Source organism: Tupaia chinensis, unplaced genomic scaffold (assembly GCF_000334495.1).
Source record: "Tupaia chinensis unplaced genomic scaffold, TupChi_1.0 Scaffold149333_1, whole genome shotgun sequence".
NCBI classification, from domain to species: domain Eukaryota; kingdom Metazoa; phylum Chordata; class Mammalia; order Scandentia; family Tupaiidae; genus Tupaia; species Tupaia belangeri.
The window spans coordinates 1739917-1755129 of NW_006209177.1; the positions used below are offsets into that span (position 1 = coordinate 1739917).

The window sequence follows — 15213 nt, forward strand, 5'->3', positions numbered from 1 at the left end:
GGATTGCGGCGTGGCCATTCCCCCTGGGGGGTGGTTTCTCGCTTTCTGTCTCTCTGTCTCTCTCTTGTCTGTCTGGCGAATTTACGCGCCCTATAGCAAAAAAAAAAAAAAAACAAACTTTCCAAAAAAAGAAAATTGTATAATTTAATAAAATACATTCATATCCACTTCATTTTTAAAGTTTCTCTTTGTATCCATACATATCAAAATTATAATTTAGCTAGTATTAAATAGTTTCTGAAGAAATAATCCATCATTTTATTTTATTTATGGTGCTATCTGAATAAGAATTGTTTGCCTATTTCTCAAAAGAAAGAAAAAGTAAACAGTTTCTACTATTTGCAAATACAAGTAAAAGGAAGAAAAAGTGTAATATCAAGGCATTTCATTCATTCTTATTATAGTCAGTTGATAATTAAACGTTGAGGAGGTTTCATCCAGCAAGTTTTCCATGCGTAGGATACCTTTTAGATCTGCTTATTCGTTTTTCTTTTATAGTGTATTTTATGTGTAATCTATTGTATGTGGTTTCCTTTATATAATTAGTTTAAATAACTATGAAGACCTGGAGAGTTAGAGTTGCATTGTATTAAATCTCTGGTTCTTTTAGCTGATGTTCTTTCTTAGAACTTTTGATTTATTCTTCACAATCGACTGTCTTTTTTGGTTATTAGCAGCGTCCTGTTGCCACTCTTTGCATTGCCAGTTCTTTCCTTGGTTGGGCCTGGTAGCTTTCACCAAAAGGTGACTGCTTTGTCCCAGTGGGATAACCTGGACTACCATTCTGTTTTGCAAGATACACCCATTTCATGAAGTGGAGCTATTACTATACTGTTGGAAGAAGCCACTTGGCTACACACTCTCTTTACCCAAGTCCTTTGTAAAACAGATGCTGGTTCAGAGCACAGATGAAATTCAATTAGATCCTTACCTGACCCTTTATTTTCAGAAGCAGCCTCCAACCAAGATATTAGGTATTTAGCATTACAGGGTATTTTCCAATGACTGTTCATATAGACGGTCTCTATGATGACCTCTGCTTGACCAAGATGCCCAGTACTGGCATAGTTACAGATATGATTCCCTGTAGCCAGTAAATGGAGTGTTTATTGGTATATTGGAAGGACAGGGTTTAGAGATGAGATTTCATCTGTGTTTGATAGAACCCAACATGTTGGAAATAGTGTGGGTAGCGGCCTATCACTGGACCCCAGGTGCATATTTTGATCATCTGAATTTACAGTGTTGGTCATACTTGTTCTAGCAGAGTTATATTTATGAGGTTTTCAAGGCATGATGTAAGATCTAGCTTATTTTGGTCCACTACCAAATAGTTTTTTTCCCCCCTCAGATAAGGAATATGGGTGTTTTCAGTTCATGGAAAATGTTGTTCCTTAATTGTATAATAACATCCAAAGACCTATCGTAGTATATGTTTTAAAACAATAGGTGACCCAAACTTAATGCTTCGTAAATTAAGACATTAACTGGCAAATCTATTTTACTTCAGACATTAACATGTGATTTTTAAGGTTAGCTGGTTAAACCTTTATTGTCATTTCTCTGTATTCATACATTTTCACACTATTTTATAACATCTTATCATCAAGAAGTCCCTAAACTAGCATATCTGTACCTTAGTAGTAGAATGATTGGATAATAGTGCCAAATCACACAATTTTAAATTTTATTCAGTATGATATTAATGCTTAGTAATTTTATTCTGTATCTGATTCTGAACATCAATAATCTGTTATCTATAGCAATTTTTTTTTAAGAAAACCATTCAATTTCCTTATAATTCTGTGTAACAGTGTTTACTGTAAATTTGGAACTGAAATTGAAGTATTTCCAGTATACTTTATATCTGATGAAAAGGAGAAAGTTATTATTAAATAAAATGTCAAATTATTTTTACTGTTATCTTGTATATTTTAAATAGGAAGTAGACCAGTTGGGTTTGGAGAGATTACAAATTGATGAGCAGTTGCGACAGATTGGAGCTAGTTCTAGACCACCACCAAATCGTACAGATAAGGAAAAAGGCTATGTGACTGATGATGGTCAAGGAATGGGTCGAGGTAGTAGACCTTACAGAAATAGGGGGCACGGCAGACGCGGTCCTGGATATGCTTCAGGTACAAACTAAGCATTTTACTCAGTAACTTTATCTGTTCTTAGAATTAATAGCTGCTAATCTCTAATATTCACTAGTACCCCATTATAACAATTTCTTACTACATGGTTTCCAGTTCACAGTGGGTCCAATTGTGTTGCAAGAGACATAGAGTAAAAATCTGATAATAACACATATAGTTCACAGGGCAGGTGTCAGTTCTGTCCATGTTCTGATGGGGGATAAATCTTCTTAAGCCCTTGTGTCTTGATGACTTTCTAAAGGTCTCTCCTAATTTTATTACTGTATAGCCCAAATTTTTTCATTTCTGTACTGTGGCTCATTTTTTGTCAGGCATGTGCTGGTAATACTTGCTGGATGGACCGTGTAAATCAGGGGTCTGCATCCTGTGGCTCATAAGGTGATTCTGAGTGGCATGGCCAAAGTCAGCCCTAGGCACAGTCAAGAAGTAGGCGAAGTTTCACTTTGCCTTCCCAGTTCTCGTCCTTGCATCTTTCTTCTTTCCCAGTACCTTTCAGTGAACCCAGTCCCCACCTGCCAGTACCTACTGTCTTTTTTACTCAACTGTGTATCTACTATGTAACATGCTAATGACGGTGTAAGGTATAATCCATCTCACAAATATTTGCATTTCAAAAAGGAACTCTTTAAGATGGAAAAGCCTTCAAGATCCACAGGAATGAAGCTATAATGGTGAAGCTATAATTGGTCATTAGCTCCAACAGAGGAAGAGAGAGAGGTAGTAGAGTTGATATTCTGGAGTCCGGGAGAGACCCTTACTCCTAAGGCCAACCTTGAACCTAACCCCTCACCCTTCTCCCAGCAGTTTCTTTGACCAGTGCATTTTCACCTCATGGTGGAACTCTTTTCCCCACTCCCATTCCCTACATCATTAACCCCCTCAGTCAGAGCGAGTTTATTTTAGTAAACCTTTATTAATGATAAACTCTTCCAGTGGGAGTGGGAGGGAAGGTTATGGATCAAGCATCAAGCAACCAGATCTCCTAGTAGCTAGGTCCAATCCCTGACCCCACAAGAGACCCTTTCCTGACATAGTTGCCATGGTAGCCTTCTTTGCCACCCTTTCAAAGATGACCAAAATGTCTACATTCCCCTCCATCCCTGGGCCAAATCTTGTTAAAAGGAGCTCTCTTGATAGAGTTTTTGTCTGCCAAGGTATTGTATTTAACTATTGTTTTAAAAAAAAGTTGAAAACAACTTTTCCTCTAGAGAGCACAGATGTTTAAAGGAGCACAGCTGTTTAATTATATGGCACACTCAGATTTGAACTTATTTTAGTAAACCTTTATTAATGATAAACTCTTCCAGTGGGAGTGGGAGGGAAGGTTATGGATCAAGCATCAAGCAACCAGATCTCCTAGTAGCTAGGTCCAATCCCTGACCCCACAAGAGACCCTTTCCTGACATAGTTGCCATGGTAGCCTTCTTTGCCACCCTTTCAAAGATGACCAAAATGTCTACATTCCCCTCCATCCCTGGGCCAAATCTTGTTAAAAGGAGCTCTCTTGATAGAGTTTTTGTCTGCCAAGGTATTGTATTTAACTATTGTTTTAAAAAAAAGTTGAAAACAACTTTTCCTCTAGAGAGCACAGATGTTTAAAGGAGCACAGCTGTTTAATTATATGGCACACTCAGATTTGAACTTAGTTGGCTAATAAAATACCTTTAAAAAAAAACTGAGAACCAAAAATGTTTATAACCCAAATTATCTTAAATATCACAAAGCCCTTCATACTGAATTTAAAATAATTTGTTTTACAAAATGGAAAGTAATCATACTCTTTGGGGGGGGGTAAATTGGGAAGAGTATTGGATTACCCCTGAAAAATCTCTGGAAGCTTCTGTTAACCTTTTTTTTTTAAGTCAGACAACGGTATATAACTTTTAACTCTCGATAGGAACTAATTCTGAAGCATCAAATGCTTCTGAAACAGAATCTGACCACAGAGACGAACTCAGTGATTGGTCATTAGCTCCAACAGAGGAAGAGAGGGAGAGCTTCCTGCGCAGAGGAGACGGACGGCGGCGTGGAGGGGGAGGAAGAGGACAGGGAGGAAGAGGACGTGGAGGAGGCTTTAAAGGTTAAGAGTTTTTCATTTTTAAGGGATAAAGGTGATTTATAACAGCAGTCCAGAGTTCAATGACAAATCATAGTGATGCAGTGAAGTAGTATCACAATCACCTCACTCCTGTTTTGTGCAGATTACTGTGGCAAACAGTCTTTCATTCTTATGGTAACAGTATTAGACAGCCTTTCTTATGGTTCATACAGAATATATGAATAAAAGCTGATAACTGATTCAGCTTCTTTGGGGGTTCCATACATAGGATCTGATCTCTAACTCAGTCGATCATAGTTGGAACACCTTTGAGATATCTTCTTTTTCTTGTTAGCAGGGTAGGTAATTAACCAGTATGTAGAGTTTACTAGACTACTGAACGTTTTAGATCCTATGGTTGTTTTAAATAGAGGATGTGACCAAAAGACAAAAAATAACAAATGCATGAAGGATGCAGAGAAAGGAGGAACTCTTACACTTTTGATGGGAGTATAAATTAACTTGTATAAGTCCCTCTTATACATGTGCACACCCTTCCACACACAAAGGAACACTATTAAGCCATTAGAAAGAATGACATCTTATCATTTGAGGCAACATGGATGAGCCTATAGGACTTTGTGATGGGCAAATGTGTAAACTAAAAAAACAAATGACTTCATGATAGAGTGTAGAGGGGCCAGCAAGTGACATGTGGTTAAGGTGCTGGACTCCCACATGGCTGACTGCATTTCAGGTTCCCAACCTGGAAGCTTGCTTTTTCACTTTCCCTCTTTCTTTCTGTCTCTGGTGAGTGCACATGCCCTATAGCAAATTAAATGATAATAGTAAAATTAAATAATTCTTTCTAGAAGAAAAAGAGTATAGAATAGTGATTACTAGAGGCTGGGGCGGGGAGAGGAATAGGGAGATATTAATAGAGATAAAATTACAGAGAAGATGAATGAGATCGAGTATTATGTAGCGCTATAAAGTAACAATAGTTGACAGTAATTTACTATATATTCCAGATTAGCTAAAAAGAAAAAAGAGGATTTTGAATGAGCCCAACACAAAATAATGACACGATTGAGATAATTAATATGCTAATTACCTAGATTCAGTCATTACACGTTGTATTCTTATACTGAGAAACCATTGTACCCCATAAATATGTGCAGTTATTATGTCAATAATAAATAGAGGATGTGGGAATAAGGAACTTCTAGAAGGCATTTCAGAATCAGTAACTGTTGAACCTTTTAAATATACTTATAAAGGAAACGACGATCACTCCCGAACAGATAACCGTCCACGTAATCCAAGAGAGGCGAAAGGACGAACAGCTGCTGGATCCCTTCAGGTAAACCTTGTGTACCTCATTTCATCCAAATTGTTCAAATATGGTTGTGAGATTTGTGAGTTTGTTTTACTTTAAACATGTTCACAATTGCAAATTTGGTAATAAGTGCAATATTTTTCCTTAACATTACAATCATGTACAATCGTTCATAAGTGTATAACCTTAGAGAATTTCTCTAGAAACTATGAATCCTAAGTATTCATGAAGACTTTGACAGCTACATTATGATTTATTACTGCACTGGTGCCCCCTCCCCCACGATTCCCCAAAGAAAGTAACATCCTATAAGGTATGAAGATACCTAAAGTAAGCCCAGCAGGTCTCTTTGCCCCAGAGTTGCAGGCATAGGGTGTTCTCTTTGAGAAGACTGTTAAGGAAAAGAAGGTGTCTCTCTCACAGTTGATAGACAGGACTGATGATATTCAGGTCATCCCCTACTGGGTTAGTCAGCTGCTTATTTACAGCTAGGATCTAGTCTTGAGAAGGATCACTTCAAAATTGATCATTGCAGGGACCAGCAGTTGGTGTAATGGCTATGTCACTGGACTCCCACATAGTCAACTGCGGTTCGCGTCCTGGACCCGGTGGCTTAAAACTCACGCCGGGCACATGTGCGTGCGTGCCCAAGATCCCGAGAGGAGAATGGAGGAGAAGGGATTGCAGTGTGACCATCCCCCCTGGGGGGTGTTTTCTCGCTTTCTGTCTCTATGTCTCTCTCTGTCTGGCAAGCGCACGCACCCTATAGCAAAAACCTCTCCCCCCCCCAAAAAAAAAGAAAATTGATCATTGTCAGTGCTAAACCCATTATTAAATAAGATTATCCCCTGAATTCATCCAGGCACCTTTGCTAAGTACTTTATAAAGTTAGTTTTATTATTTCATTTATAAGCAAGTTAACTGAAGCTTCAGTCTTAGTCACATAGCTAGCATATGGCCAAACAATATTCAAACCCTGGTGTCTGGTTCTCAAAACCCATGTTCTCATATTTTTGTAACTTTTACCTCTTAATTTTTTGAGAGATTTTTTGCTATAGAGTGTGTACACTTACCAGACAAAGAGAGATAGAAAGCGAGAAATCACCCCCCAGCGGGGATGGCCACACTGCACATCCCTTTTCCTCCAGTCTCCTCTCGGGATCTTGGGCACACACGCACACACGCCCAGCATGAGTTTTAAGCCACTGGGTCTGGGACTCAAACCACAGTCAACTACATGGGAGTCCAGAGACATAGCCGTTAGGACAGCTGCTGGTCCCATACCTCTTAATTCTTAAGCAGTTAAGGTTCCTTCCTGACTGAATTGGTTTGGGACCAACATCCAGGATTAGCAAGAGATACTTTTTAAGACAAAACCATTATGATGGCATATGCCTTAGGAATTCTAAGGAATGTAAGCAGAGCTAATAAGTAAGTGTTGACTATTGGCAGGTTCTTAAGGACTAGCATAGAAAGGACTCTGGATGTAGATGGAAAGATTCTAATTTTTTCCTAAATTGTCTTCAGATTTCCCTATTCATTCTATTCTTCAGTCTAAGTTCAAATTTTAGAAGCTTCTGAATTGTCTTACTGAAATACTAGAAATTAGTGCTCATATCTTTCTATGTATGGACAGTTGATGGGAACTCTCAGTGTGTAGAAATTTAATCATATATATGACAGATAAAAAGGTGCAGACTGAGTTAGTTGAGTTCTTATCTTGATAAAGTGAGAATAGGAAGACCTTATTTTGTGTCTGCTCTGGGTTTCACAATCTTTGGAGAATAGCCCATTCTTTTTAGTGTTAGAGACATGTATATTTTCTGGTAATCAGTAATAGTAATTCATTTTAACTGTTTGTTTCTTACTATTTTACTCTACTTAGATGAAGACATGGTAGGGTTATGAGTTTTTCTCTAACTTTGGATGTAGTGAGATGACCAATGTGTTCCAGTTAAAGAAGAATGTTTTTAAATCAGAAAATAAAGAACCTACCTTACCTTAATTTCTTGCACTTCTTCTATTCTCATCTCCACTTCCCCTTTTATGATGTGGAATTTACACTTCAGGCTTAAAATTTCTTGTCAGGCCAATGACAGGTTACAATAGGATATGGTCTGTGTATATAACAACTATAACTTGTTTTAGATCAGAGTTGACTGCAATAATGAAAGGAGTGTCCACACTAAAACATTACAGAATACCTCCAGTGAAGGTAATCGGCTGCGCACGGGTAAAGATCGTAACCAGAAGAAGGAAAAGCCAGACAGCGTGGATGGTCAGCAACCACTCGTGAATGGAGTACCCTAAACTGCATAATTCCGAAGTTATTTCCTATACCATTTCCGTAATTCTTATTCCATATTAGAAAACTTTGTTAGGCCAAAGACAAATAGTAGGCAAGCTGGCACAGGGCATGAAATGAACACAAATTATGCTAAGATTTTTTTTTTTTTTTAAGTATTGGCCGTGAGCAACAATTTTCAAATTTGCACAAAAAAGATACCTTGAATTCTGAAACATTGTTAAGTATACTTAGCACTTCAGGGCAGGATTTTAGTTGTATTTTTTTAAAGTACTGAGCAGTGATATTCATTGTTAATTTGGACCATTTTTCTGCATTGGGTGGTAACCCACTGGTACATTTCAGTTTCTGAATAAATAGCATTTATGGTAATCATATTAGACTTCTGTTTTCAATCTCGTATAGAAGTCTCCACGAAATGCTATGTCATTTCATGTCCTGTGTCAGTTTATGTTTTGGTCCACTTTTCCAGTATTTTAGTGGACCCTGAAATGTGTGTGATGTGACATTTGTCATTTTCATTAGCAAAAAAAAAAGTTGTATGATCTGTGCCTTTTTTATATCTTGGCAGGTAGGAATATTATATTTGGATGCAGAGTTCAGGGAAGATAAGTTGGAAACACTAAATGTTAAAGATGTAGCAAACCCTGTCAAACATTAGTACTTTATAGAAGAATGCATGCTTTCCATATTTTTTTCTTACATAAACATCAGGTTAGGCAGTATAAAGAATAGGACTTGTTTTTGTTTTTGTTTTGTTGCACTGAAGTTTGACAAATAGTGTTATTGAGAGGGATGTGTAATTTTTCTGTATAGACAGGAGAAGAAATAACTATCTTTTCATTTGAGAGAGGCTAAAATGTTTTCAGCTAGGAACAAATCTTCCTTGTAGAAAGTTAGTAAGATATGCCTGCTCTTTGGCCTGATGACCAATTTTAACTTAGAGCCTTTTTTTATTTTGTTCTCCCCAAGTTTTGTGAAGTTTTTCATATTTTAATTTCAAGCTTATTTTGGGGAGATAGGAAGGTCATTTTCATGTATGCATAATAATCCTGTGAAGTACAGGTACTTTGTCTAAGAAACATTGGAAGCAGGTTAAATGTTTTGTAAACTTTGAAATATAAGGTCTAATGAATAAGCAGAATTGGAAAGCAGATTAGAATTGGTTAACAAATAATACATTTTTTTTCTTTTGGCTTTATTTTTTGATGTGTTGAGTTTTGTTTTTGTTTTTGAGTCATTTTTTTAATGAATGAAATTTACTGAGGAAAAATATGTGAAGGACCTTCACTCTAAGATGTTATATTTTTCTTAAAAAATAACTCCAAGTTAGGGGTACCACTGAATCTGTACAGAGCCGTACAAACCGAAGTTCTGCCTCTGATGTATTTTGTGAATTTGTTTCTTTGAATTTTCATTTTACAGTTACTTTTCCTTGCATACAAATAAGCATATAAAAATGGCAACAAACTGCACATGATTTCACAAATATTAAAAAGTCTTTTAAAAAGTATTGCCAAACATTAATGTTGATTTCTAGTTATTTATTCTGGGAATGTATAGTATTTGAAAAAAGAAATTGGTACCTTGCACACATCATCTGTAAGCTGTTTGGTTTAAAATACTGTAGATAATTAACCAAGGTAGAATGACCTTGTAATGTAACTGCTCTTGGGCAATATTCTCTGTACATATTAGCGACAACAGATTGGATTTTATGTTGACATTTGTTTGGTTATAGTGCAATATATTTTGTATGCAAGCAGTTTCAATAAAGTTTGATCTTCCTCTGCTAAATTGATGTTGATGCAATCCTTACAAATGATTGCTTTTAAAATTTTAAGATAGGAAAAGAGATCTATAGAAAGTGTTCTGTTACAAAATGTAACTGTTACCATTGGAAATTTCACGTCATAGGAAGTTAGCCGTTATCTACCAACTTTCAACAACTTAATCTCATTTAATAAAGTGAAAATCAACAAAATGGTACAGAAACGCAGCGTACCATTACAATATGCACTAAGTCTCTTTTTTACAAAGGCTGAATTCAGCAAGGCGCTAACTTGCTTAAATGTGAATTACTAACTTCTCAAACTGTAATTTGATTCACATGTTTTCAAATAGAGTTAGAGTTGATTCATATTACAATATTTGTGTGCTAAACGTGTATGTTTTTCAGTTCAAAGTCATGATGTTTTTAAAATCTTATTAAAGTTTCAAAAATCTGAAGATTGTTTATCTAGATGTAATTTTTTATTAAAAAGTTGCACTTATGAAAAAAGCTAAAAATTAGTCTGACAGATGTTTACATCTGGTTTTAAATTTCTGTATATGGCAAAAATTAATGACATGTGGGGGGAAGGTTATTTATTATGCAAAATAGATATGTCACAAATAATCTCTTATGTGTTCTTAAAAGGCAAAAACAAAGATAATCAAAAATAATTCTCCATATTCCAGTTGTAACATGTCACCATATTAGCTACATAGAATGTCACTCACATTACACTTACACTCCTGTCTGTGCACACATAAGCATATGCTGCCATTTTAGGGAATATGGTCTATGTAGTACCAAAAATAACTTGATGTCAGCATCTCAGTAATACAATAAATATCAGGTTTGTAGATAGAATGTGGGGAAATTGGCTGTTGTGGTTATTTTAGGTAACTGGCACATCTTGCAGCCTAAAAAAGGTACAGATGCAGAGTTGACGATGTCAAGGTTCCACCTGGTATTAGGATCCATAAATGATTCAACACAGTCTCCTCTGCACTGATCCCAACCCCCTTCCTCCCCCCTAGAAAAGTATCTTTTCTTAGTCCATTATCGTCTTGCTAACAGAAATACCCAGACCGGACGACTAACAAAGAAATAGGGGTCTATTTGATTCACAATTCTGGTAGCTAGAACATTCAATGGGATAAGGCTGGTATCAGGCCAGCCCCATCACAATATAGCTGACAGGAGCAGAGAGGATGGTGAGCATGTGCAGAGTGAACAAGCTATGGGTAGCTCTCAGGACAAATTGCCCTAGTGAGAACAAATCCCTTTCACAAGAGCTAAAATTCAGTCTCTCAGGAGACAGCATTAATCCATTCATGAAGCCAGTGACTCCATGATCCAATCACTGTGGTCCACTTATCACTCACAAGGGCCTAATTCCTTTGGGAGATAAACCATAACGTACCCTTTGTCTTCTGCCTAATTTACTCTGGTACTTACCTGGTACTTTGCTACCCATTCTGCCTCACTTGCCACAATCAGAGGAGGGTAGGTAGAAACTATCCTCAAGTAACTTGGTTGGATTTTTCTTGCTTCTCAGTAGTTTTCAGCACTATACCGAGTACCCTTTGATGATCAGTGTGGCTTACTCAGGAATTTCTCATATGATCATGATCTTAGAGCTCCTGGTAGTTTGGGATAGAGTGCCTTTTAGAGTCAATATGTTGGTTCTGATCCGTATTGAACCAGTTTCTGTTTCATGGCCACAAATAGCTTCTTTCCCTTGTGAAGCTCAGAAGCCTCTCATAACCAGTTATTCCAAAATAACCATTACCAAGTGCTAGTCTTAATTGTTCAGAAGGCTTAACAAGTGCCAGGATGTATATCTGGAGCATCTTTTCCTCCATCTTTCTGGAAGGCAATGTCCTTTAAAACATTGTCAGTTTGTCTTTTTCCTTTCCACAAAGAATTCAAAATAATTCTCTTTCTTTTTATTTCCAAGGAGTTTTGTATTAACAGAAGAGGCATTAAAAGTCATTGAAAATTGCACTTTCTTTTTCTTTTTTCTCCTTTGTTTTTGTTTTTTGTTTGTTTTTTATAGAGAGGTTTTTGCTATCCAGGCGCATGTGCTCGCTGGAGAGACAGAAACACAGAGACAGAAAGTGAGGAATCACTCCCCACTCCCACCCTAGAGGGGATGGTCACGCTGCAATCCCTTCTCTGTTCTCTCAGGATTTTGGGCACACATGCACACATACCCAGCGTTAGTTTTAAGCCACCAAGTCCGGGACTCAAACCGCAGTCGACTACATGGGAGTCCAGCGATGTAACCATTATGCCATTTACTGATTCCTGAAATTGCACTTTATGAATGATTACAGCTAAGCTCTGAAGTTCTTAAAGAAAGGTCTCCTCACCAATTTTTTTTTTGTATCCTTGTGCCAGATTACAGGTATGGATTGAAAATTGGAGGGAAGAAAAATTAAGTGTAAACAGAAGATGATTATAAGGAATCCTGGGATGTTATCATTTTTCAGAACTTTGATGGCCTATGCTAGCAGAAGGGGAAAAAGAATTCTCGTGTTAATTGCTTAAGTATGGAGTTGTTTTGGTAACTACTGAGGCATCTTTGTCACATTTCCTTCAAGATCAGGACCCATAGCCTATTACATCGAAGAACAGTGTGCCACTGTAAGGAACCTCTTAAATTAAAAGTGGGCAGTGCGTCATACATACTACACAATAGAAAGATGTAAAACAATATACTATGGGGAGGGTCAATGAGGAGGTCAGTTCCTTACTTGACTGGGGCACAGACTAGCTCTGTGATACCTGATAAGTCATTGCACCTCTCTGAGATTTGCTTACTTTGTGGGTTAAAGTAAGTAGTTGCTAATGACTCCTAACTCCACAGTCATATGAGCATTAATAAAATAAGCATGTTTGATACAGAGGAAGCTACAAAGAATAGTGGAAAGAAACCACCTGCCTGATTTTATCTGATTTCCTCTTTACTCACTGAATATGTGCTATATAGCAGACTTTCTTCACAAGCTTCTTGGATACAAAACTTCTTGGATACAAAGACAATATTTCAGGCCTTCCAAAAATTCAAAAGCTTAGTGGGAAAGCTCACTGTGAAGTTCCAGTATGTGGTGTGGTAAATGCCGGGATACACAGGAGGAGGTGAGATCACAACCCAAACTGAGAGCTGTCATAGAGTCAGTGTCATGGAGTCAGTAAAGGATTTCTTAGGTGAAGCAAAAATCTTACTCCAGTGAGGAGGAGTTAGGCAAGAGGAATGAACCTGGAGACATTGATGTAGGCATAAAAAAGCCCAGTGTAATTAGGAAGTTTTTGAGAGCTCAGTATGGCTGGGACACTTAGAATTTGAGGCAGAGAAAGAGGGAGGTGAGACAAGATACCAAGGAGGCCCTAAGGTGCCATATTGAAGTCAGACCTTAGCCTTTGAAGAGTTTTAAGCAAAATTACACTCGAAGTGTGAAGGGACAAATAGACTCAACTCCCAAGAGTCATGACCCCAGGGGCATCTCCCAAGTGACAAGTTGGTGGAAGGGGCTGTGCCTAATCAGCCTGGTCTGGCTGACCTGAGGCTCCTCTTTGTCCTGCAGTCCAAATCACATGCCTCCCTGAGGACACAGGTGCCAGCAACTCCTAATGGCTGGCCTCTAAATTCTAAACCCTGATTTGTTTCTCTGCATGCGGGACTGTCAGGTTTGCTCTGTGGAAAGATAAGCTCACAGGGAAGAAATTTTCTTTGCATGGAGTACAGCCCTAAGGTGCAACCAGCAGTACCCTGGCCTTTATGTGAGAAAATGGCATCCTTGTGCCTCTTGCTGACCCTTTGCTGATACGTTTCCCTCATTAAAACCTTTTTGTATGTCATTGCATGGTTTGCCCAAATCCAGCACTTCGCAGAATTCCCAGCACAAGGTAGACACCACTTAATCCCTTTCAGGACTTTTGGAAACAAAAAGGGATCAACCAAATCATATCAGGGGTGGACAGCTTCTCTCCTGCAGCTAATTGCTGGAAATATGGCTAAGCTAAAATCACTGGTGACCATGACATGGTGCTTGTTTATATCCATGTGCTACAAAGGCCCTGGAATTTCAGCCATGTAAGTCAGTTGAGACAGTTTGATCCTTTGGCATTCTCACAATTTTGTCAGCCCTTGTGAGCCCTAAGGAAAAAGAAGTTTTGTGAAAGCCCTTAGCCTGTAAGTGCCATTGCAACAGTTGATGCAACCTAATCCTTTAGGTTTGATACCTGTCATTGTGCAGTGTGCCACCCAGGGTGAGAATCAAGGTACAGCCCATTGGGGATTGAATACAGTAACAGAAAATTGGACTCAGCAGTGCTCACATAGGTCCTTTGATGGTCGAATTGCTTAAGTAATGAAGAGGCTACATCCACGAAGTACCTGAAGTAAATGGCAAACATTTGGAATTTACCATGGGATTCTCTTGCTGAATTGGCTGAGCTGACCAGTGGGGAGGGAGCAAACGTCCCTGTCCTGCTCATGAGTGGGATGCTCAGGGACGTCAGATCCTGTAGCCACTGAGAAGAGAACTCCCAAGACATTGAATGGAGAGTGGAACTGTACTGCTCTGAGACGCTTGGCATTTTTGCATGGTTATGTGAAAATCCAGGGCATCTGGAGTAACTTGTGACCAAATGACCTTAATTCAGAGACTGCTGGCAAAGTTGATGGGATCTTAGATGAGGATATCCCTACCTTTGCTACTTCTGCCTGAGTGTAAGGGATGAACTAATCATTTGGGGCTATTTATGTCCTCACTTCAAAGGGGACAGTGAGATAAGAGGTCCTGGAAAATTGACCCAGGTCTCAGCAACAATGGAAGGGCAGTGGGTTGGTTCGGTGACAGTATTAAGTAACATACTGCTCAAGTGTTGCTAGATCCATATAGAAGGTTGTGGATCTGGTTCTCCAGTCAACCTGATCACACTTGCCCATGATCCAGGCTGGCTGGAGGGGCTGGAAGAGGATCACAGGGTGAGACCCTTTTGAGGGTGCTTCTCAGTAAGCTTTCTAAAAAGAAAGGGCAAAAGAACATCACTCCAGACTTTCTGCCCAAGATGTCTGCTCATTATGGCTCTGAGTCTTAAAGGGGTTGCTAGGTATGGAGATAAATGAGAAAAGTAGAGGCTGGAAGACTGATGAGCAAACTAACTCACTCTAAGGAGGTTGCAGAGAACAAATGATACATGAAATAAACTGACTTTGTTCTTACTTTTAGATTTTTGCCACAGGGTATGTGCACTCACCAGAGAGAAAGAGAGAAGGAAAGTGAGAAATCAGCCCCCCAGGGGGGATGACCACACCAAAATCCTTTCTCCATTCTCCTGGGATTTTGTGCACATACCCACACTTGTTGTCATTTTCAGGCCACCTGGTCTGTGATTTGAACCATGATCAGCCATGTGCCTTAACCACCATGCCACCTGCTGGTCCCTAAGCCAACTAATTATAGAGCAGGTTTTAAGGAGCCCCTCGTGCAGTGGTAATGAGCAGCTCAAGAGAAGCCAGATCTCACATGGTGGCCATGAGTCAAATTGCCAGCCCAGGCAGCCTAAAACACTGGCACCCAGGTGCATGCCCAA

General features: G+C 38.7%; 1 protein-coding gene across 8 annotated transcripts in view; it reads left to right on the top strand.

The window, feature by feature from the left end:
• Positions 1-9860, top strand: part of FMR1 (fragile X messenger ribonucleoprotein 1) — a 46707-nt gene extending 36847 nt beyond the window's left edge. For 2 of the 8 annotated variants that reach the window (XM_027769340.1, XM_014585238.1), the window contains 4 exons: positions 1943-2138; positions 4057-4239; positions 5478-5560; positions 7685-9860. In XM_027769340.1, the coding sequence (XP_027625141.1) occupies positions 1943-2138; positions 4057-4239; positions 5478-5560; positions 7685-7846 (624 nt within the window). In that variant the 3' untranslated portion in view covers positions 7847-9860. The remainder of the gene's footprint in view (positions 1-1942; positions 2139-4056; positions 4240-5477; positions 5561-7684) is intronic. The other 6 variants (XM_027769342.1, XM_027769341.1, XM_027769343.1 and 3 more) reach the window with 6 other exon arrangements.
• Positions 9861-15213: the final 5353 nt, after the last annotated feature.